The sequence below is a fragment of the Anomaloglossus baeobatrachus genome, chromosome 4 (assembly GCF_048569485.1).
Source record: "Anomaloglossus baeobatrachus isolate aAnoBae1 chromosome 4, aAnoBae1.hap1, whole genome shotgun sequence".
Taxonomy (NCBI): Eukaryota; Metazoa; Chordata; class Amphibia; order Anura; family Aromobatidae; genus Anomaloglossus; species Anomaloglossus baeobatrachus.
The window spans coordinates 242,252,706-242,277,659 of record NC_134356.1 but is presented as its reverse complement, the minus strand read 5'-3'; the positions used below and the strand labels follow the sequence as shown (position 1 = coordinate 242,277,659).

Here is a 24,954-nt window from a genome sequence, read left to right as displayed (position 1 = left end):
CATATAGTAAATAGGTTGGGACAACTTACCAAGCTTGGAGGGCATTTTTCTATGTGAGCAACGATTGTTTCTTTTGGAAGTCTGACCAAGATATATGGTGCAGCATTATATAGTGCAATATTATTTCCATCAAATGTTATGATGCTCAGCTCTGATAACACAGAACACTGGCCTAAAAGAAGACATTTATTTCATTTAGGGAAAGGCCTTCTTTAAAGAACAATCAAAACTTTAGAATATTAGGCTATTTGATGATTATAACTTTGAAGAGGTCAATAATGTAAATGTGAACATCTCATACATTGTATCACTAAAATCAAAAGTTTTCAATAGAAGTATGAGCAGGAATCCAAAGTAGGTCAGTTCATGCCACAAAAACCAAAAACTGGTGATTGTTTAGGATACACTGTCATATATGTGTACATGAAAAATAGCACTGATTTTGACTATTATATGACCTGTATCCTGAATTTTTCACAATATTTCCCATCTGCATGTTCTGTCTGTAATTTTCAGTTGTCCCAGTAGTAAAGGGTGGACACTGGCTTCTACCGTATGATGTCTCCTATACACAGTACATGAAGCATTCCTGACTCTATGTAGTTCATATTTTGAAGGCGCAGCATTGTGGACATTAGGGTACGCTCACATGAGCGTGAAAAACGGATGAGTACAATGGGAGAAAATCTCGCATTGCACTCTGACCAATGATAGTCAATGAGGGAGAGCAGTTGGGCAGCTTTTCTTGCATCCAGATTCTGAATGCAAGAAAAGTCGCAACATGCTGTGATTTTCTGCTAGAGCCGTATCACTCACACCCATTCAAGTGAATCGGTGTGAGGGAAACGTCGGACTGCACTAGGATGAAGGAGATGGGGAGATTAACCCCTCCTTCTCCTCCGCAGCACCCGTCCTTAGCTTTGCAGCTGTGACCTGATTGCAAGATCGGGTCACAGTCACATGACACTCGGCTCACGCTCAGAACAGAGCCTGAGCCGGGGGGTCATTAGCATATCACATCCGATGCTCTCGTATCAGAAGCCATATGCTCGTCTGAGTCCAGCCTTATTCAGCAGCACTGAGCTGTGAATCCAGCTTCTGGGATGAGGTAAACACTTACTAAAAAGTTGCAGCCTTCCTCTCCCCCCTCCATGGATTTCAAAAGACAGTTGTAATCAGACACCTCAGTGATCTGGCACTCAATCTAGTTTTTACTGATTTTAGCTCTGTTTCAGAGTGAATCATGAGCTCAGAAGGTGAGGAGAAGAGGTAGCTCAAGTACAAGTGGAGAAAGAAACATTTCTCTGATAAAAACATGTTACAAATTATTTTATATTCACTTGTTCTATTGTTTTAACCCCTTCACAATCTTTGACCTAGTTTATGTCAAAGGTCGTGTCCCTGCCTTTGATGTGAGGTCACACGCTAAGCCCACATCTTTCCCTGCACATGATGGCTGATCTGATGTGCCTCTAACAGCGTTGAGTGGATTGGAGATCCACCTGCGGTTTCTAACCACTTAACGCCCACTGTCAATCTCTGGCAGCAGGTTCTAATTCGCGTGTCATTTCCAGCGCCCATTAGCGCCCCGTGATGTGATCGCAGGGCGCCAATGGGTTGAAATTATGGCGCGAGGGTCAGATGATGCCCCCTGTATCTGTCATTATGATAATCTTGAGAAAGTGGGCTGCGAGCCAGAGTTCGTAGGAGATCCTGATTTCTGATCCACTCCTCTGTACAGCACAAGCAATCGGATGATCGCAGCTTCAAATCACCTAAGGGGACTAGTAAACATAATAAAAAGTGAAAAAAGTTTTAAATGTATGAAAAAAAGAAAAACACACAAAAGTTTAAATCACCCCCTTTTTGTCCCATTAAAAATAAAACAATTTAACAAAAATATACATATATTTGGTATCGCAGCACTCAGAAATGTCCAGCCTATCAAAATATAACACAAATTAATCTGATCAGTAAACAGCATAACAACAACAAATAAATAAACCCCCCAGAATTATGTTTCTTTTGCCCACCACATCCTTGCAATAAAATACAATAAGAGGTGATCTAACATTGCATCTACCCAAAAATGGTATTAGTAAAAATGTAGCTTAGGGAGCAAAAGATAAGCCTTCACTTAGCCCCAGATCCCAAAAAAATAAAAATGTTAATGTTCACAAAAAATGGCGCCAAAAGCGACATTTAAAAAAATAAAATCTGTTTTTTTTTTACCACTTAAATTAAAAGAAAACTATACATGTTTGGTATCTACGTACTCATATTGACCCGGAGAATCATACTGCTAAGTCAGTTTTACAATATTGTGAACACTGTAAATACATTTTAAAAAAAAAAAACAATTGAGGTACATTTTGTTTTCCCAATTTCTCTGCAGTTATATTTTTTTCCCACTTTCCAGTACACTGCATTATGAAATTAATGATTTCATTCAAATATACAAGTTGTCACACAAAAAATAAGTCCTTATACAGCTATATTGACGTAAAAGTTAAAAAATTATGGTTTTTCGAGAAAGGGCAAGAAAAAAAATAAAAAAAAAACAAAACAGAAAATGGCAATGTCATGATGGGCTTTAGCAAAGTTTGTTAAAAAAAATAGTGCCCATTTAGGTATAAGCTGAGAGTTGCATCCAAAGCTGCTCTACCTTTTGTAAAAAGGGACAGGAAGGGAATTTTTTGTAATTTAGGAAACGATAAAGTGTTGGCTTTCAGCCACATAATCATGCATTTAAATAGAAATACAATTCATAAAAACAAAATTAAGGACTACCAATAATAAGCTTTTCTGATAAGCTACAGTCACACATATGTTTTCTATGGACTTTTTGAAGGCAGCAAAGTCGGAACCCAAACTAACAGCCCCATATTTACACATAAGGCCATTAGTTCGGGTCTAGAAACCCAAGGTCAGTCCGGTTATTGCGGTGCATGCAAAAACTGTGAAACTCTGAAAAGTGGCCTGTGCCTTGCCACAAATGTTATTCAAGTCAGAGAGTGGAGTACAATTTATGACGTAAGGCACGCCACAACTCATCATTATTTAAATGAGCGGACATCGTCATGCTCCGTCATGCGCCACTCCATTTCCACCCATTTTGGTAAAAGTAGATAACATCAAAAGTCACAAAAAAAATTGCCGCAACCTCAAGATGTGCAAAAAAGATTGCGACATTTCGAAGTATTTGTCCAGATTTCTGGAGTAAACACTAAAGGGGGCTTTACACGCTACAATATCGTTAATGAATTATCGTCGGGGTCACGGTGTTTGTGACGCACATCCGGCGTCATTAACGATATCGCAGTGTGTGACAAGTACAAGCGACCTTAAACGATCGCAAAAGCGGCCAAAATCATTTGCCGCGGAGAGGTCGTCCTGAAACTAAAAATCATTCTCTGCTTATTAGCGATGTTGTTCGTCGTTCCTGTGGCACCACACATTGCTGTGTGTGACACCGCAGGAGCGACGAACATCTCCTTACCTGGCTCCACCGGCAATGTGGAAGGAAGGAGGTGGGCGGGATGTTACGTCCCGATCATCTCCGCCCCTCCGCTTCTATTGGACGTCTGCCGTGTGACGTCGCTATGACGCCGCACGAACCGCCCCCTTAGAAAGGAGGCGGATCGCCGGCCAGAGCGACGTCGCAGGGCAGGTAAGTGCGCGTGACGGGGGTAAGCGATGTTCTGCGGCACGGGCAGCGATTTTTCCATGTCGCACAACCAACGGGGGCGGGTACGATCGTTGCGATCTCGCTAGCGAGATCGCAGCATGTCAAGTACCCTTTCCACTAGAAAAGCGGTCACTACCCTGTAATAGCAACTTTCTGTTCAATAGGCAAGCCCATGTACCACAAATAGTTGACAAAATGCTTTGAAAACACTAAATACAAAATTAATAAAGCGCTTACAAGGACATTCCCATTCTGGACAGCAGCTGTCACTGTTAACTTGGACAGCCATTCCTCGAAAGCCACAATCGGGTTTCTCCACATTCTTTTGACAATTACTTGATACATTATATAACATCCATCCCATGTTGATGCAAACGTACTGACTGCATGGATCCAGTGGCTCAATATACCTTGGCTATGAAAGAAAAATATATAAAACATGTAATAAAATTCTGCTTTATGCATATATTGTATTTATTAGTTATAAGTTTCACTATACATCCTGAAGCAGTGAAACAAATAGCCCAATGCAAATGTAGTGAACTTCCGATATCTTTTTAAAATTAATACAATGGTAATTGAATCAAAGAATATTTTACCTGATCATTAGAGTGGTATATATATTTATTACTCACTAGAAGTTAGGGATATTTGGCTTTCATGTGAAATTTATATTCAATGTAAAAAGTTCATGCTACAGTGATATTCTATCTATTTGAGATACTCAGTCTCCAGCAGCAGTTCCCTAATGATGCCATGTTGATGAGTTGGAGCATTGTAGTCCATGAAGAATAAATTAGGCCTGTGTTGTTCATACAGAGGCACAATGACGGGATTAATGATGCTCTGTGTTGACTAAACACACTTGCCCACACTGTAATACTACCACCAAAAGTTCATCTGGTGACAATAGTGGCTGATATATAGCGCTCTCCTTGACAACGCCAACATCGTTAGTGGCCATCATTTCTGCTCAACCTCAATCAATGTTTATCAGTGATTAGCACTGAGGTCCATTGATCCCTCCTCCAGTAACTGTGCCTGTTGGTGTAATCAGGTACCCTTGCAGGTCATCTAGAACGCAGAGCACACTGATGTAAACAGTTTTGAATACTCTAACATGACTTTTAGGTGCCTCTCCCCTCCTTGAAGGCACCTGGATTGTGTAGCATTCATCATCTGGTTCCAAAGGCATTGTTCACAATGAAGCAGTCATCAGTGGGGGATGTGGCCAATGGACCTTTCTGTGTCTGTGACTTTTCTAGTCTCTCTGTATTCCTGTTGCAAACTGCTGCTAACACTCAGTGGCCACTTCCATCTGAGAACATCCTGCTAGAAGACTCACAATGGTCTCATGTGAACAGTATGATGAGGAGGACTGTTTAACCCCTTCACGACCATGGACGGATCTTTCCGTCATGGATCGTGTCCCGGTAATCCCCGCCCCCTGCCGCGGGCAGGCGGCGTGGATCGGCACACATATCAGCTGTTTTCAACAGCTGACATGTGTGCCTACATGTTCCGAGTGGAATCGCATTCCACCCGGAACATTAACCCCTTAGATCTCGCTGCCAAAGTCTGGCAGCGAGATCTATATGCGCGCGGCCATCTTTTTTTCTTACCGCCGCCCCCTCCGGACGTCACGTGAGTGATCACGTGACGTTCGGTGGTTGCCATCGTAGCACAGGGTCATGTGATGACGCCTGGTGCTAAGAAGTTTCACTTTCATTCTTCCTCGGCACGGAGCAGAGGAAGAAAGAAAGTGACTGAATCTGCTGATTACAGCGGTATAGCTGTAATCAGCAGATAGCGATCAGCAATCGGATTGCTGATCGCTATAGCCCCCTAGGGGGACTAGTAAAATAAAATAAAAAAAGTAAAAAAAAAGTTTTAAAAAATTAAAAAAAAAACAAAAAACCTAAAAGTTCAAATCACCCCCCTTTCCCCCCATTGAAAATTAAAGGGTTAAAAAATAAATAAATATACACATATTTTGTATCGCCGCGTTCAGAAATGCCCGATCTATCAAAATATAAAATCAATTAATCTGATTGGTAAACGGCGTAGTGGCAAAAAAATTCCAAACGCCAAAATTACGTTTTTTGGTCGCTGCAAGTTTTACGCAAAATGCAATAACAGGCGATCAAAACGTAGCATCTGCGCAAAAATGCTACCATTAGAAACATCAGCTCGAGACGCAAAAAATAAGCCGTCACTGAGCCATAGATCCCAAAAAATAAGAACGCTACGTGTTTTGGAAAATGGCGCAAAACGTGCGCCACTTTTATTGGACAAACTTGTGAATTTTTTTTAACCCCTTAGATACAAGTAAACCTATACATGTTTGGTGTCTACAAACTCGCACCGACCTCAGGTATCATACCCACACATCAGTTTTACCATATAGTGAACACCGTGAATAAAACATCCCAAAAACTATTGTGCCATCACACTTTTTTTGCAATTTTTCCACACTTGGAATTTTTTTGCTGCTTTCCAGTACACCATATGGTAAAACTTATGGTTTCATTTAAAAGTACAACTTGTCCCGCAAAAAACAAGCCCTCATATGGCAAGATTGACGGAAAAATAAAAAAGTTACGGCTCTCGGAAGAAGGGGAGCAAAAAACAAAAACGCAAAAACGGAAAGTGCCCCGGGGCTGAAGGGGTTAAATATCAAATCTAATTGAATCCCAAAATGTATTGGGCGATTCATGGATCAAAGACCTGCTGTGAATTTTGCCATTAAGCTGCTTGTTAGAGAACAGCAAGTTGTGCAAAAAGTACTGAAGTATTGAACAGTTGGACATGAGTATTCAAAAGATTAGAGAAGATCACATTAAGTTCATTTGAAAAGGTCAGAGTGCATATTAGGTTCATCCGCAAATTTCATCCAAAAGCCAAATATCCCTAACTTTTTATAAGTAGTGTAATTCATCTTCTGAAAGGAGAGTCGTACATGTATTTCTTATCCATGTACCAATTAAATCGAGGGAGTATATATAATCTCTTAACATCTGGTTTGCTGTGTTGAACACTCAGGGCAGAAATAGTAACTGTAAAATAGTAAATCTGTTCAAATCAGAAGTTTTGACCATCATCAAGGACTGGAGTAAGATTAATGATGTAAGGTACACCCCCGTTCATCATGAATCTGACAAGCTGTGTTGGACACTTAGGGCAGGTATAGTAACAATAAAAAACTAAGACTGTTCACATCAAAAGTTTTGACCATCAACAAGGACTGGAATAAGATTAATGGTGTAAGGTACACCACCGCTCATGATGAATCTGAAAAGTGGGAGTCACCACAACCCTGTCATACCCTTGCGTCACTCCAGCTCTGCTCACTTTGTATGGACTGGGTGAAAAATTTCTTGAAAACGCCAAGCATCACAAGATTTCTGCACAGACTTACATTGGGCAACAATTTTGAGATTTTTCATAGTTTTTTACGCCATAAGATTTTAGGAATTGGGACCCATAGCTCTTGAAGACAGAGGGGAAAAAAACAAGTTAAAAAAAAAAATAAACAGTGTAAAAGTGCCACCACTAGGAAGGGATTAGTAAACCCTTTGAAAACCATTTTTAAGGCTACAAACGACTAATCCTAATTACATATTTACAAGACACATCAGGAAATGGCATAAATGTACAGACACTGTTTTATTTGCTATGAAACAAGTATTTATCACTCACCATGCATTCTGATGAACTACTAGTATGCACCATGGTTCCAAATGAATAGTAATCTGATGATGCTGTAAGATTAGTCATAACCTCTGTTGCTGTTTCTGAGCTTGTGGATTCAGTGGTATAGAGTGGAACAGATGAATCGTATAGCATATGTAATGATAGTGTTGTTCCCAACTTTGCTGATTCTGTGACATTAGATGTGGGCTCCAAAATTTCCTCCAATGGATGGGTAGACATATCAGTCAAAGTCTTATTAGTTACTAAAGTTACTAAAGAGGAATATGCTGCTTGGGTAATGCCTATGGTGCTTTGCGTGACAGATTGCTCAGATAGTGTTAATGGTTTTTCTTTTGTTGTGCTCATCAAACTGTGAGTGACATCCATGGTTTTTGTAGTTTTGTTAAATGCAGTAACACTCAGGGCTGTCCCATTGATGGTTCCAACTGTAGATACTATAGGTGATGGCTTTGTAGTTGCAGTCTTAATTGTATGTTCCGTTGGAATTGCCAAATGTTTAGTACTTGACATAGCAGTTGAATACTTATCTAAATAGCTAGTTGTTAAATCTGTTACTTTTCCATGTGTTTGTGATGAAGTGTCAAAAGTTACAGAAGGCAACAAAGTTGTAAATATACTCTCTGTGGTCAATGAAGTGAAAATATCACTTGGACGTGTTGTCGTTACCTTAATAGTTCCTTCTGGTTTTAAACTAGGACTAATAGATGAACTTTCATCAAATGACTGCGTGGTTGAAATCGAATGTTTCGTTGATCTAGTTTCCGAACTTCTAGTTGAAGTGTCTTGTGTTAGAAAACTTGTCCCGAAGTGTTCTTTAAAAGTAGTTAAAGTCTTTAATGGGGGTTCTGTACTTTTGGGGAATTTTTTAGTACTTAGAGTTACAGGTGGAGTCTGGAAAAGTGTTGCATTAGTGGTGGACAAAGTTGTGTGTTTTACAGATGTTTTTGTAAAGTCTTTTGTTTTAACTGTAATTGTGGGCTCAGTTGATTCGAATATAACCCCTATGTCTGTCGTGGATGAGATGTTTTGTAAATCCAAAAGTGTGCTTGACATCTGGGTCGTTGTTTGACCTATTGTGGATGGAGTTGTAGACACTTTGAAGGTAGTTCCAGAGGCAGATGTTCTAACTTTTTCAGAAGTAAAAACACTTGTTGACAGGGTTGAAGGTTCTTCTTTCATTTTTGTTTGGATTACAGATTTTGTTGTTTGATAAAGATCTGTGATAGATGTTGAGGTAGGAAGAGAAGTCGTGAGTGTTCGAGTAAGTGCTGGCGACAGATGAAATGATGGTGAAGTCAAAAGACTTGTTTGATTTTCAGATATTCTCATGTGTGTTGTATATGTAGGCAAGACGGAAAACGTTTTATTCATTACCAAAGTATGAAGCAACATGCTGGTTATTTGCTTTCCTTCAGTAATTTTAAAAGTTGTTTGAGGTGACTGACTACTTTGTTCTTGAGGAGTAGTTGTACTAGATGTACTAGATGTGATAGGGACTTGTTTCATTGATGTACTTAAAGGAGTAGTGACCATATTTGAGGTAAGTGACACAGATGGCATGGTTGTTTCCATTTGGGTAGTTAAATATTGTAGTGTTGCTAATCCTGAGGTATCTGTGGCTCTTGATGACACCATACTCTCTGTCATGGATGAATACGGCAACAAAGTAACTGACTTTGTTGTCAGCTGAAACAAGCCTTGTGAAAACTGGCCTAACATTCTTGTGGGTGTCTTAGTTGTGTCAACAGCTTCTCTTGGAGGAATTGTTTGCAAAGATGCCAAAGATGTTACTGTATGAGGTGATGTGGTGTCTTTAATTGAAGATGTGAATGTTTCAGAAGCTGTTGAAGATCCTTCCGTCATTTGAGCACTAGTGCTTTTTATTGTTGGCTGCGGAGGGCCAGTAGAATAAGTATTTAGTGTTGTTTGGTCATAGTCACTGGTAAACAGTTTAAAAGGCGATTCATACTTGTCTGACGTACTTGGAACTGAAGATTTTATGTGTGTTTGAAGGGTTGTTTTTCTCTCAATAAAAGATTGTATTGTAGAAGGTGTTGGTAGATCAGAAAAGTCCGTGGGAGTTGAAGGTGTCATTGTTGGATATTTTACTGTAGCACTCAACTTGGTTGGAGATTGGGTGGTTTTTGTTGGCTTTGTTGTAAAAGGTAAAACAGTTGTCTTTGCAGGGACACCTATAAAAAGACATATATTTCAATAAAACTATGGCTTATCTATCAATAAATGCAATGGCCAATGATGGAACAATATCTAATTTCAATAAAACTATAGCTTATCTATCAATGAATGCAATTGCCAATGATGGAACTATATCTAATTTCAATAAAACTATAGCTCATCTATAAATAAATGCAATAGCCAATGATGGAAGTATATCTAATTTTTAAAGGAACTTGTCCCCTATAAGCTGAGGCCACCACCAAAATACTGTTGCCAAGCCAATTTGTATAACATAAAAAAACAGTTTTAATAATACTTACCTGCAGCATGGTCCAGTGGGCACTTCAGGTCTTGATCCTCTCTTCATGCAATTGCCGTCCTCTTTCTTGCTTCATATGGATGATGCATCCTACGTCATCCACACAGAGTCTACCACTACGCTCTTGCACATGCACACTTCTCTCTGCCCTGCTGCAGGCAGAGCAAAGTATTACAGTGCGCAGGCACAAGAAAAGGTCAAACGCCCGCACATGTGCACTATAATACTTTGGTCTGCCCTCAGCAGGGCAAAAAGAAGTGCGCAGGAGTGCAGTGGCATACTCTGTGTGGATGATGTAGGATGCGTCATCCACATAAAGCAAGAAGGAGGATGGCGATAGCTAGAAGATAGGAAGTGCCGAACCGAGATGAGCAACACCCATCGGACCAGACCACAGGTGAGTATAATAAAAGCTGTTTTTTACGTTATACAGAGTGGCCTGTGTTCTTATATGCAGTATTCTAGAATGCTGAATATAAGAACTTACTGGTGATAGCCACAGCTTATAAGGGACAAATCTGGAGACAAGTTCCCTTTAATTAAAATGTTGTTAATATACATAAAGGAAAAAACAAATCAAGTCATTGCACTCCTCTAAGTCTCATTAGCTGAGCACATAAACATTTACAAGGCAACACAACACTTCAGTAATAACATTAATACAATTATACCTAAATGACAAAAACTGTAATATGATGAGAAACTCACAGTCTTCTGGATAGACACATTTGAGTGTAACTTCATCGAGAATCATTTGGTGTGGGCAGTATGGAATGCAACCTTCTACACTGTAAAGATAACACACTCAGCATACATTGTTGAAAAAGGTAAGAAACAATATGAAAAAGGCATATGCACAATAGATTCAAATAAGTGAAATAATACTAAATTGTTACTTTATATATTCAATAACTTCGTTCTGATGACTTTATAGTTTTACAGACAGAATAATTGGGAGCTAGTGCTAGGCAAGTTAACTTACGGTGGAAGGAAAGAACATAGGGTGGCTTCAGGGTCACTGCAGGTTTTCACACAAGGACTGGCACATGATTCATATCTCCATTCACACATTCTCCTATATGGAACAGCAGCAGCAATCTCTGAAATGCACATTTTTAAAAAATTGAAAATAAGGCTATTAAGAACCCTAGTCTCCAGCAGAAACAGTGTCTGGGGCCGTTGGATATCAGCATGTTTAGTGACGTCTAACAAAGTTCCAATGGTAGCACTTAGGGGCCCTTTGCACACTACGACACCACAGGTGCGATGTTGGTGGGGTCAAATCGAAAGTGACGCACTTCCGGCGTCGCTCTCGACATCGTAGTGTGTAAATCGTTTTAACTACGATTACCGAGCGCAAAAGCGTTGGTATCGTATGATCGATGTAGTGTTCGTCATTTTCATTATTTTGGCTGCAGCGACGGTACGATGTTGTTCCTCGTTCCTGCGGCAGCACACATCGCTGTGTATGAAGTTGCAGGAGCGAGGAACATCTCCTTACCTGCATCCCGCCTGCAATGAGGAAGGAAGGAGGTGGGCGGGATGTTTACGTCCCGCTCATCTCCGCCCCTCCGCTTCTATTGGCCGCCTGCCATGTGACGTCGCTGTGACGCCACATGACCCGCCCCCTTAGGAAGGAGGCAGGCCGCTGGCCAGAGCGACGTTGCAGGGCAGGTAAGTCCATGTCAAGCTGCTGTAGCGATAATATTCGCTACGGCAGCTATCACAAGATATCGCAGCTGCGACGGGGGCGGAGACTATCGCGCTCGGCAACACAGCATCAGCTTGCGATGTCGTAGTGTGCAAAGGGCCCCTTAGAGTCGGGACTTCACTTCTTGCATGTTATTGAGATATCTTGTAGTTTTGTATATAAAGACATACAGTGAAGGAAATAATTATTTCCTCCCTTGCTGATTTTGTATGTTTGCCCACTAAAAAGACATGAACACTCTGTAATTTTAAGGATAGGTTAATTTTAACATTGAGAGATAGAATATTCAAAATAAAATCCAGAAAATCACATTGTATAAATTATAGAAATGTATTTGTATTTTGCAGAGAGAAATAAATATTTGATCCCCTACCAACCATTAAGAGTTCTGGCTCCTACAGACCACTTAGACGCTCCTAAGCAACTCGTTACCTGCATTAAAGACAGCTGTCCTAAATTGTCACCTGTATAAAATAGTCCTGTCCGCAGCCTCAATTCAGAATCAGTTAGACAGACTCTAACCTCAACAACATGGGCAAGACCAAAGAGCTTTTAAGGATGTCAGGGACAAGATCATAGACCTGCACAAGGCTATAATGTGCTACAAAACCATAAGTAAGATGCTGGGTAAGAAGGAAACAACTGTTGGTGCAAAAGGAAGAAAACAGAAGAAATACAAAATGAGTGTCAATCGACATCGATCTGGGGCTCCATGCTCAATCTCACCTTGTCAGATATCAAGGATCATGAGGAAGGTGAGAGATCAGGCTAAAACTACTCAGGGGGAACTTGTTAATGATTTCAATGCAGCTGGAAGCACTGTCACCAAGAAAACCATTGTTAACATATTACGCCGTAATGGCTTAAAATCCTGCAGTGCCCGCAAAGTCCCACTGCTCAAGAAGGCCCATGTGTAGGCCCATCTGACATTTGCCAATGAACACCTGGATGATTCTGAGAGTGATTGGGAGTGATGGGGTCAGATGAGACAAAAATTGAGCTCTTTGGCCTTAACCCAACTCGCCTTATTTGGAAAAAGAGAAATGTTGCCTATGACCCAAAGAATACCATCCCCACAGTCAAGCATGGAGGTGGAAACATTATGTTTTGGAGGAGTTCTTTGCTAAGGGCACAGGACAACTTCACTGCATCAGTGGGACAATGGATGGAGCCATATACTGTAAAATCCTCAGTAACAACCTCCTTCTCTCTGCCAGGACATTAAAAATAGGTCATGGCTGGGTCTTCCAGCATGACAATGACCCAAAATATACAGCCAACGCAACAAAGGAGTGGCTCAAAAAGAAGCACATTAAGATCATGGAGTGGCCTACCCAGTCTCCAGACTTTAATCCCATGGAAAACGTATGGAGGGAGCTGAAGCTCCAAGTTGCCAAGCAACAGCCTCAAAATCTTAATTATTTAACCCCTTCAGCCCCCAGCCTGTTTTCACCTTAAAGACCCGGCCATTTTTTGCAATTCTGACCAGTGTCACTTTGACAGGTTATAACTCTGGAACACTTCAACGGATCCTGGCGATTCTGAGATTGTTTTTTCGTGACATATTGTATTTCATGTCAGTGGTAAATTTAGGCCGATATGTTTTGCGTTTATTTGTGAAAATTTCGGAAATTTAGCGAAAATTTTGAAAATTTTGCAATTTTCAAAATTTGAAATTTTATGCCCATAAATCTGAGAGATATGTCACACAAAAAAGTTACTAAATAACATTTCCCACTTGTCTACTTTACACCAACGCAATTTTTGAAAAAAAAAAATTTCCGTTAGGAAGTTAGAAGGGTTCAAAGTTCATCACCAATTTCTCATTTTTCCAACAAAATTTACAAAAAAAAATTGTTTAGGTACCACATCACATTTGGAGTGATTTGAGAAGCCTAGGCGACAGAAAATACCCAAAAGTGACCCAATTCTAAAATCTGCACCCCTCACTCTGCTCAAAACCACATCCAAGAAGTTTATTAACCCTTTAGGAGCTTCACAGCAACCAAAGCAATGTAGACGAAAAAATGAAAATTTTACTTTTTTAACACAAAAATGTTACTTTAGCCATAAAAATTAGTATTTTCACAAGGGTATCAGGAAAAATGCATCATAAAATGTATCGTGCATTTTCTCCTGAGTACGCAGATACCCCATATGTGGTGGTAATCAAATGTTTGGGCACACAGCAGGACTCGGAAGGCAAGGAGCGCCATTTGAATTTTTGAGTGCAAAATTAGCTGCACTCATTAGCGGACGCCATGTCGGGTTTGAAGACTCCCCGAGGTGCCTAAACAATGGAGCTCCCCCACAAATGACCCCATTTTGGAAACTAGAGCCCTCAAATATTTTTTCTAGATGTTTGATGTGCACTTTGAACCCCTGGGGGCTTCACAGAAGTTTATAACGTTGAGCCGTGAAAAGAAAAAAAAAATTTTTTACCACAAAACTGTTGCTTCAACCAGGTAGCTTTTTTTATCACAAGGGTATCAGGAAAAAATGCACCATAAAATTTATGGTGCATTTTCTCCTGAGTACGCAGATACCCCATATGTGGTGGAAATCAAATGTTTGGGCGCACGGCAGGACTCGGAAGGCAAGGAGCGCCATTTCACAGCAAAATTGGTTGGAATTATTAGCGGACGCCATGTTTCATTTGGAGACCCCCCTGAAGTGCCTAAACAATGGAGCTCCCCCACAATTGACCCCATTTTGGAAACTAGACCCCTCATGGAATTTATCTAGCTGTTTAGTGAGCACTTTGAACCCCTGGAGGCTTCACAAACGTTTGTAATGTTCAGCCGTGAAAATATTTTATTCTTTTTTTTACCACAAAATTGTTTTTTCAAACAGGTAGCTTTTTTTTCCACAAGGGTATCAGAAAAAAATGCACCATAAAATGTATTGTGCAATTTCTCCTGAGTACGACGATACCTCATATGTGGTGGAAATCAATTGTTTGGGCTTACGGCGGGGCTCAGAAGAGAAGGAGCGCCATTTCACAGTAAAATTGATTGGAATTATTAGCAGACGCCATGTTTCATTTGGAGACCCCCTGAGGTGCCTAAACAATGGAGCTCCCCCACATGTGATCCCATTTTTGAAACTAGACCCCCCCATACAAAAAAAATTAGTTTGGCGAAATAAAAAATACAGACATCAGTAAAAAAAAAAAAAAGAGCGCCTGCCACTAAGACCAGTGCCAAACGTGAGAGCAATGCACGAGTCTCGCATCGCATCATCCACTGCAGTCTGGAAGCGAGCAACTGCGCTGGATAATGCGATGCGAGAGGGTGGGGCGGCAGATGAGAAAGGGCGCAGCGGATGGAAGATGGGAAAGGGCGCAGCGGATGGAGGAGCGGCAGAGGATGGGAAAGGGCGCAGCGGATGGATGATGGGAAGAGGCGCAGCGGATGGATGGGAAATGGCGCAGCGGATGGAGGAGCGGCAGAGGATGGGAAAGGGCGCAGCGGATGGATGATGGGAAATGGCGCAGCGGATGGATGGGAAATGGCGCAGCGGATGGAGGAGCGGCAGAGGATGGGGGAGGTGAGATGGGGATACCTACCTTACAGGATGGATCTAGGCAGCAGGATCACAGCAGACAGAAGAGGCAGCAGATGAAGGAGGCAACAGATCGAGGAGGGTGAGAGGGGGCAGTAGATGGAAAATGGGAGAGAGCAGGCAGCAGATCGGGGAGGGGGGCAGAGTCTGATGCGAGAGAGAGATGGCACATGTAGGGAAAGGGAGGGGGGCTTGCAGCACATGTAGGGGGAGGGAGGGGGGCTTGCAGCACATGTAGGGGGAGGGAGGGGGGCTTGCAGCACATGTAGGGGGAGGGTGGCTGGCTTGCAGCACATGTAGGGGGAGGGTGGCTTGCAGCACATGTGCTGCAAGCCAGCCACCCTCCCCCCACATGTGCTGCAAGCCAGCCACCCTCCCCCCACATGTGCTGCAAGCCAGCCACCCTCCCCCCACATGTGCTGCAAGCCAGCCACCCTCCCCCCACGTGGGGGGAGGGTGGCTTGCAGCACATGGAGGGATAGGTGGTGTGGCGATGGAGAAGGGGCAGCCGATGAAGGAGGCGGCGGCCGCCGCCGATCGGGGGCAGCAGCGGCTGAAAAAGGTAGGTGCGACTGCGGCGGGGACAGTGGCGAGCATGGCGGCGGGGACGGCGGTGGATCGGGAGCGGTGGCGGGGACAGCGGTGGAGCGGGAGCATGGCGGCGGGGACGGCGGTGGATCGGGAGCGGCGGCGGGGACGGCGGTGGAGCGGGAGCATGGCGGCGGAGACAGCGGTGCAGCGGGAGCATGGCGGCGGGGACGGCGGTGGATCGGGAGCGGCGGCGGGGACAGCGGTGGAGCGGGAGCATGGCGGCGGAGACAGCGGTGCAGCGGGAGCATGGCGGCGGGGACGGCGGTGGATCGGGAGCGGCGGCGGGGACAGCGGTGCAGCGGGAGCATGGCGGCGGAGACAGCGGTGCAGCGGGAGCATGGCGGCAGGGACGGCGGTGGATCGGGAGCGGCGGCGGCGACAGAGGTGCAGCGGGAGCATGGCGGCGGAGACAGCGGTGCAGCGGGAGCATGGCGGCGGGGACGGCGGTGGATCGGGAGCGGCGGCGGGGACAGCGGTGCAGCGGGAGCATGGCGGCGGAGACAGCGGTGCAGCGGGAGCATGGCGGCGGGGACGGCGGTGGATCGGGAGCGGCGGCGGGAACAGCGGTGCAGCGGGAGCATGGCGGCGGAGACAGCGGTGCAGCGGGAGCATGGCGGCGGGGACGGCGGTGGATCGGGAGCGGCGGCGGGGACAGCGGTGCAGCGGGAGCATGGCGGCGGAGACAGCAGTGCAGCGGGAGCATGGCGGCGGGGACGGCGGTGGATCGGGAGCGGCGGCGGGGACAGCGGTGGAGCGGGAGCATGGCGGCGGAGACAGCGGTGCAGCGGGAGCATGGCGGCGGGGACGGCGGTGGATCGGGAGCGGCGGCGGGGACAGCGGTGCAGCGGGAGCATGGCGGCGGAGACAGCGGTGCAGCGGGAGCATGGCGGCGGGGACGGCGGTGGATCGGGAGCGGCGGCGGGGACAGCGGTGGAGCGGGAGCATGGCGGCGGAGACAGCGGTGCAGCGGGAGCATGGCGGCGGGGACGGCGGTGGATCGGGAGCGGCGGCGGGGACAGCGGTGCAGCGGGAGCATGGCGGCGGGGACAGCGGTGCATCGGGAGCATGGCGGCGGGGACAGCGGTGAAGCGGCAGCAGCGGCGGGGCGATCGGAGACAGCGGCGGTGAAGCGGGAGCAGCGGCGGGGACAGCGGTGAAGCGGGAGCAGCGGCGGGGCGATCGGGGACAGGGGCGAGCAGCGGGGCGATCGGGGACAGGGGCGGGTGGCGAGGACAACAACTTACCGCTCTCCTCGGCTTCTAGGGACGATCACAGGCCGCAGATCCACATTGATTGGAGAGAGCGGTCACAAGACCGGTCTCTCCAATCAGAGCTGGGGGCGGGTGAAGCATCGATCACCCAGCTCCAGCCAATGGCCAGCAGCAGCACTGATCAGGGCTGGATTTCAATGTTCCAGCCATTTTCAATGGCTGGAACATTACAGTGGCTGTAATTGGCTGAGCGGCGTTCGTCAGCCAATCACAGCCTCTGTAGGTTCGGGGAGGAGGCACCACCCCTCCTGAGGTCAGGCAGAGGTCCCCTCCTTCCCGAATCTACCGTTTAAGTAAATAAATTTCACTCCCCGGGGCTCCGGGACCGCGATTTCGCCATGACGTACTGAGTACGTCATGGGTCGTTTAGCACCATGTCACCATGACGTACTCAGTACGTCCAAGGTCGTTAAGGGGTTAAAGGTGATCTGCAAAGAGGAGTGAACCAAAATTCCTCATGACATGTGTGCAAACCTCATCATCAACTACAAAAAATGTCTGACAGCTGTGCTTGCCAACAAGGATTGTGCCAGAGGGATCAAATACTTATTTCTCTAGGCAAAATGCAAATAAATTTATATAATTTATTCAATGTGATTTTCTGGATTTTATTTTGGATATTCTATCTCTCACTGTTAAAACTATAGACTGTTCATGCCTTTTTCAGTGGGCAAACTTACAAAATCAGAAAGGAATCAAATAATTATTTCCTTCACTGTACTGATAGGGAATTTAGATTGTGAGCCCCAATGGGGAAACTTATGAAGATTTCTAAAGCGCTGTGAAATATGATGGCGCTATATAAGCAAGTAAAATAAATTAATAATGATCAGCAACTCAATTTTAATTTTGAAGACCAATTGCTGTTGCGTGAGGTTGTGGGAGACACCAATCACGTAGGGATTCAATAACTGCGGATAGTCAGGCTCTACGTCTGCTGGAAAGTTGGATCATTTAATGTCTATAAATCAATAGTTGTATTCAATTTTTTATCAAGCATGTTAAGAAAAATATTTAGGGTTGTTACCATTTTTTAAAGAAATGGAACATGCACAGATAAGATAGGTACTGTTTAACAACTTAGCACAATATTACATATACACCAGTCCTTGGATTAGTCTTTGAATATTGTAAAAACAAAACAAGAAAACATTAGCGGAATTGTATTTTTTTCTCTCCACTTCATTCCACTTGGAATTTAATTCTCATTTCCCAGTACAATGTATGGTAAAATGAAAGATATCATTGAAAACTGTATAACTATGGAAGGATATTAATTGCAATTGAAATATAACTTTTGTTTTAAACTACATTAAAAAAAAATTGTATTTCCTAATAAAGTGTGACCCTGTGTATCCATCAACCTATGAAAGTGATGTTCCTATATTCCATGATGTAGCACATCTCCTCAATTTCAGAAAGACTGGATTTTAAGACAGAACTGCAAATTCAGATTCTTAAAAAAGGACAGTATAAGTAATATATTGATATAGTCCGGTCAGGCATTAAGATATTAATTTCCAATGAATATGAGATTGATTAAATGATCCAATTTTGGCAGGGATATGATTTATTATAAATCTTATATAAAGTGAGGTATATATATATATATATATATATATATATATATAAGATAGTTTCAATCAGTGATTGTGAGTCTCATCTGTCCCAGAAGTTTCCATCTACTATCTAAACAGACACATATGCATGTATTTCTCACTATCTGACATTAAATTAGAATAAACTTTTCCCATATTAGGTCAATTATGATCTAAAATTATTTAAATTTGCAAAGTGCCAGCATAACGAGTAACAAAATGTTTTAAGGCATTTTTATTACTTTCAGAAAACTCAAAAGGTTACATACATTTCATTAGTATTTCGTACCATTGCCCTTAAACTGTATGACTTGGATCAAACATTTTAGAACTCCTTCCACAAGCTTCTCACAATAGTTGGTAGGAATTTGGACCTATTTCTCCTGACAGAACTGGTATAACTGAGCCATGTTTGTAGGTCACCTTGCTCGCACCTGCCTTTTCAGCTTTGCCTATAAATTTTCAATAGAATTGAAAACAGGGCTTTGTGATGGCCACTCTAAAACATTGACTTTATTATCCATAAGCCCCTTTCCGCCCAAGTTTTAAGTTGCTGGCTGATTTCTTGAGATGTTGCTTCAGTATTGCAATATAATTTTCTTTCCTCATGATGCCATCTATTTTGCACCAGTCCATCCTGCAGCAAAATAACCCCACAACATGATCCTGCCACCCCCATGTTTCACAGTTGGGATGGTGTTCTTAACCTTCAAAGCTTCTCCCTTTTTCCTCCAAACGTAACAATGGTCATTATGGCTAAACAGTTACATTTTAGTTTCGTCAGACAACAGGACATGTCTCCAAAAATGTGTTCCTATGCACATTTGTAAACATTAATGTGGCTTTTTTATGTTTCTTTTGGAGTAATGGCTTTTTCCTGGCAGAGTGTCCTTTCAGCCCACATTGATACAGTACTCATTTCACTTTGGATAATGACACAATCTTACCAACTTCCGCCAGCATCTTCACAGGGTCTTTTGCTTTTGTTCTTGGGTTGATATGCACATATCTGACCAAAGCACGTTCATCTCTGGTACACAGAACCCGCCTCTTTCCTGAGCAGTATGCTAATCAAAAAGGTCCGTGGAGCCTCTGTTAGGAGTCTCAACACAGAAACCAGCCAGATATCCCTTCGGGAAGGGCCCAGCCAAGGGGTGACTCTTTTTAGGATTTTTGATTTGCATATTTCCCAGGGGGCAATGTACCTAGGATTTCACTGTCTTGAGCGCCCTCGCTGGCTGCCGGCAGTGTTTTCTCTGGCTGGTCTCCCCGAGATCAGTGATTGTTTTGTTTTGTCTGAGCAGTATGCTGACTGGACATTTCCATCTTGTTTGTTCTTGTGTATAATTTGTACAGACGAACAAGGCACCTTCAGGTATCTGAAAATTGCACCCATGGATGAATCAGACTTGTGCAAGTCCACAATTCTCTTCCTGAGATCTTGTCTGATTTGTTTTGACTTTCTCATGATGCTACACAAAGAGGCAGTGTTTTTCAAGTGTGCATTAAAATATATCCACAGGGGTATCTCTAATTAACTCAGATGTTGCCAATAAACCTATCAGAGCCTTCCAAACACATGACATCATCATATGGGCTTTCCACTATTGTATAAACGCATAGTACTCTTAGTGTAGGTAAACTTTTGACTTTGCAGAAAGTAATAAAAAATGCCTTAAAACATTTTCTCTCTCATTATTCTGGCATTTGGCAAATATAAATAATTTTGGTTCCTAATTGACTTACAATTGAAAAAGGTTTATTCTGACTTCATGTCAGATAGTGAGAAAAACATGCACATGGTTAAGTCCATATATATTTGGACAAAGACATTTTTCACATTTTTATTCTGTACATCACCACAATGGATTTTGAACAAAACAATTCCGCTGAATTTGGTTCAGACTTTTCAGCTTTAATTCAGTTGGTTAAACAAAAATAATTGCATAAAAATGTGAGGAGCTAAATCATTTTTTAATTTCAATACCTTCAATTCAGGGGCTCAAAAGTAATTGGACAAATTAAATATTTGGAAATAAAGTGTTCATTTCTAATACTTGGTTGAAAACTCTTTACTGGCAATGACTGCCTGATGTCTTGACCTCATGGACATCACCAGACTCTGTGTTTCCCCCTTTATAATGCTCTGCCAGGCATTTACTGCAGTGGTTTTCAGTTGTTGTTTGTTTGTGGGCCTTTCTGTCTGAAGTTTAGTCTTTAACAAGTGAAATGCGGCTCTATTGGGTTTAGATCAGGTGACTGACTTGGCCATTTAAGAATATTCCATTTCTTTGCTTTAATAAACTCCTGGGCTGCTTTGGCTTTATGTTTTGGGTCATTGTCCATTATGACACACCGACCAATCAGTTTGGCTGTATTTGGCTGGATTTTAGCACATAATATGTCTCTGAAAACCCCAGAATTCATATGGCTGCTTCTGTCTTGTGTCATATCATCAATAAACACTAGGGACCCAGTGCCACTGGCAGCCATGATTGCTCAAGAAATCACACTGCCTCTGCCACGTGTTACAGAAGATGTGATATGCTTCAGATCATGAGCTGTACTATACCTTCACCATACTTTTTCCTTTCCAGTATTCTGGTAGAGATTGATCTTGGTTTCATCTGCCCAAAGAATGTACTTCCAGAACTATGCTGTTTTTTTAAGATTTTTTTTTATATATAGCAAAGTCCAATCTAGCCTTCTTTTTCTTGAGCCTTATGAGTGGCTTGCACCATGCAGTGAACCCTCTGTATTTTCTTTCATGCAGTCTTCTCTTTATGGTAGAATTGGATATTGATATGCTTATATCCTGGAGAGTGTTGTTCACTTGGTTGGATGTTGTGAAGGGGTTTCTCTTCACCATGGTAATTATTCTGTGATCATCCACCACTGTTGTCTTTTGTGGGCGTCCAGATCTTTTTGCATTGTTGAGGTCACCAGTTCTTTCTTTGTTTCTCAAGATGTACCAAACTGTAGATTTAGCTACTCCTAATATAGTAGCAATTTCTCGGATGTTTTTTTTTCTGTTTTCACAGATGAAGGATATGTTGTTTCACCTGCATGGAGAGCACCTTTGACTGCATGTTTACTTCTCATCAAAAACTTCAAAATGCAAGCACCACACCTCAAGTCAACTCCAGGCCTTGTATGTGCTTAATTGAGAATGAAATAACAAAGGACTTGCCCTCACCTGCCCAGGAAACACCCTTTGAGCCAATTGTCCAATTACTTTTGGGCTCTTTAAAACCAAACCAGGGTGGCACATGTAAAGAAGCTGAAACTCCTAAACTCTTCATCAAATTTTAATGTGGACACCCTCAAATGAAAGCTAAAAGTCAGGACTGTATGTCCATGTCCATTATATAACTACACATTGAATGTTTCAGTAAACAGGTAAGAAAGACAACAACATTTGTGTCAGTGTCCAAATATATATGGACCTAACTGTATATGTCTTTTCAGATAGTGTATGTAAACTTCTGGTTTGAAGTGTATATATATGTTTTTTTTATTAATAACATTTCTGTTTCTCAAACATTTTCTCAATCGTCATCCAATTATTTGTTTCTCAAATTAGCCTTCAATTATCCATATCTCCTTTAAGTATTTCTCTTTTCTCCTACTTATATTTTCATTTAATTTGTCGTAAAGTGTGGTGCATTTGCTGACATAATCAAACCTTGCTCCCTTTACAAATATTTCATTATTTTTCTTTAGTCTTTGTTCTTCCCTAGCTAAGCACTAAAGTGCTCCTAGTCCTAAGTATCCCTCATCACTCCTACGCATGAACCAGCTTTAAGGAGTTCATCCGGGAGAGAATTTTTTTAATCCAAAAATAATATAATGATGTATAGAGAACAGATGAAACACAAATTCCTTATATTATCTTATATTTTCCTTACTTTATATATGACTTATAATAGTTCATATCCCTAAAATGACGGCCTTATTTAATCATCTGCATACTTATATGAAGTAATATTTTACTGCTTTATGGGTGTATAACAATATATTTATACCTCCTTTTACTTATGGTTCAACCCTAATACCCTGTCTCTATAAATTTGAAGAGAGGGGCGTGCTAAATAGTTGAATACATTTACAACACTTTAAAGGGAATCAATCACTAAGTTTTCACCACCCCATCTGAGTGCAACCTGATTTAGAAATCAGTTAATAGGAGGTGTAGGTGTGCTGTGCTGTTGGTGGGTATTCAAAAAGCTGATCTCAAGTATGGAGATGTAGTTGCAATGGTGCAGTTTTCTCTCTACGTATTTCGAAGACCAACTAACTTCATCATCAGGAGAAGCTCAGAGCTCTGATCTTCTTTTTGAATACCCACCTGCAGCAAAGCACACCCGCACCTCCTATTACCTACTTTCTATGCTGGATCTGCCAACCTGCAGTACAGCAGCAGCTGGAGAATTTTTCTGGGCCACTAAAAATGTTGTGCTTCACTCAACACCACCAGGGGAGCAGTGCTGCATCACCTATAACAGGGATACCCAACTCCAGTCCTCAAAATCCACCAAAGTGCCTGTTTTCAAGATTTCCTTAGTATAACACAGGTTATAATTTAATCACCTGCACAGGGGATGATTCAAACGCTTGTGCAATGCTAAGGAAATCCTGAAAACATGCACTGTTGGTGGTCCTTGAGGACTGAAGTTGGGGAACTCTGACCTATAACACTGTTGTCTGGTTAACGCCCTATTGCACGTGTCTGCCCATAGGTTTTTCCCCAGCTTTATACAGGGATAGAGATACGGATTCCAGTTATATGTCACTTTCTGGGTTGTTTGCTGCAGTTCTATTAAAATCACTGTATTATCTGCTGCAGATCTGGCAGTTCACTGATGGCCAAGCTCTGTATAATCCCGCCCACACGACTGATTGACAGTTCTCTGCTTATGCACATTGAACACAAAAAGCTGTATAGGCAGAAAGCTGACAATCAGTGTTGGGGTTATTCAGAGCTCATAAATATTAAGGACTACATAGTAGTAGGGTTACTAATCCACTAGTGATAATCTACTGCTCATAAAACTGATTTTATCAAAACTACAGCAATCAGCCCGGTAAGTGACACATTGCTGAAATCAAGGCCTCTGTCTTTACATGATGCCGTCCTCAGATTAGGTGGCAATAGAATCTCTTTAATGAATTGATCGATTAAAATACACAAAGTCACATTTTAGTATGAAATACCATTTTGTAATTTAAAATTAAAGTTATATTTTAAGTATAATTAACATCCTCTATATTTATATTGTGAAACGAAACAGGATATGTAATTTTGACTGAATCGGTTCTATAGTAAATTTGTCATTCAAAACTACAACAAAAAACAAATGTACATCTAATATATAAAGCTGAGTGTATGTACAGTATGTGTGTGTGTGTGTGTGTGTGTGTGTGTGTGTGTGTGTCCGCTAAAGCAATCCGCACCATACACCGTACTCATAGGGTTGTAACCTTTCCAGACTTTTGCCCTTCTACCAGAAACATCTTGGGTCTGCTACTTTATATAATAAAATTGCATGTACGTTGGTTCTCTTATAATTGAAGAAAATCTCTGCATGTGTACTGTGAGATTATGTATATACCTTTATCTATGATCATGTTATATTCTAAACATATTTAATCCATGCACGTGTAGTATCTCATGTTGTGGCTCTTGTTTGAGGGGTGCATCCTGTCTCTATTGTCTATTGTATAACACTATGGTATACCATTACAGTATATTATTGTGAGTTGGTGGGGAGACTCATACCAGTGTGTTTTTCCATTTTAAATGTTTTTATGATATTTTTTGCTACAATAAAAATTGCTTTTCATAATAATATTGGACTCTGCTTCCCATTATGCAGTTCTTTTCTTCTTAATAAAGCAATCCGCACCGTCGCATGTACAATCACGAAATTTTGCACAACTGCCTCATGTGACTCAGAGAATGTCATAGACTATGTTTTGACGGGAAAATGTAACCCCGCGCTTTACAGTTACTCTCCAAAAAACCTGCTTACATTAAAGTCAATAGAGCTGGGAACTACAGGTAACTAATAGCAGCTGTGATTGGTTGCTATAGGCAACGAAGGACATTCTTAGTATAAAAAGTTTATGTGCGAGGTAATATGATGTCGGTGGGGAGATGGATAGAGAGAGACAGACAGGGAGAGAGAGACAGACGGAAAGAGACAGACAGAAGCAGACAGACAAAGACAGACAGGGAAAGAGACAGGCAGACAAGAAAAGAGACAGACAGAGACAGACAGGGAAAGAGACAGAAAGAGAGAAAAAGAGACAGAGAGACA

General features: G+C 42.3%; 1 protein-coding gene across 1 annotated transcript in view; it reads right to left on the bottom strand.

Annotated features, from left to right (window-relative positions):
- The window catches only part of OTOGL (otogelin like), a 315,223-nt gene that overhangs the window by 105,192 nt on the left and 185,077 nt on the right, over nt 1-24,954 (bottom strand). The window contains exons 34-38 of the mRNA XM_075344757.1: nt 10,882-10,999; nt 10,608-10,687; nt 7,388-9,594; nt 3,926-4,103; nt 30-172 (exon numbers count right to left, since the gene is read on the bottom strand). Coding sequence (XP_075200872.1) covers nt 30-172; nt 3,926-4,103; nt 7,388-9,594; nt 10,608-10,687; nt 10,882-10,999 — 2,726 coding nt within the window. The remainder of the gene's footprint in view (nt 1-29; nt 173-3,925; nt 4,104-7,387; nt 9,595-10,607; nt 10,688-10,881; nt 11,000-24,954) is intronic.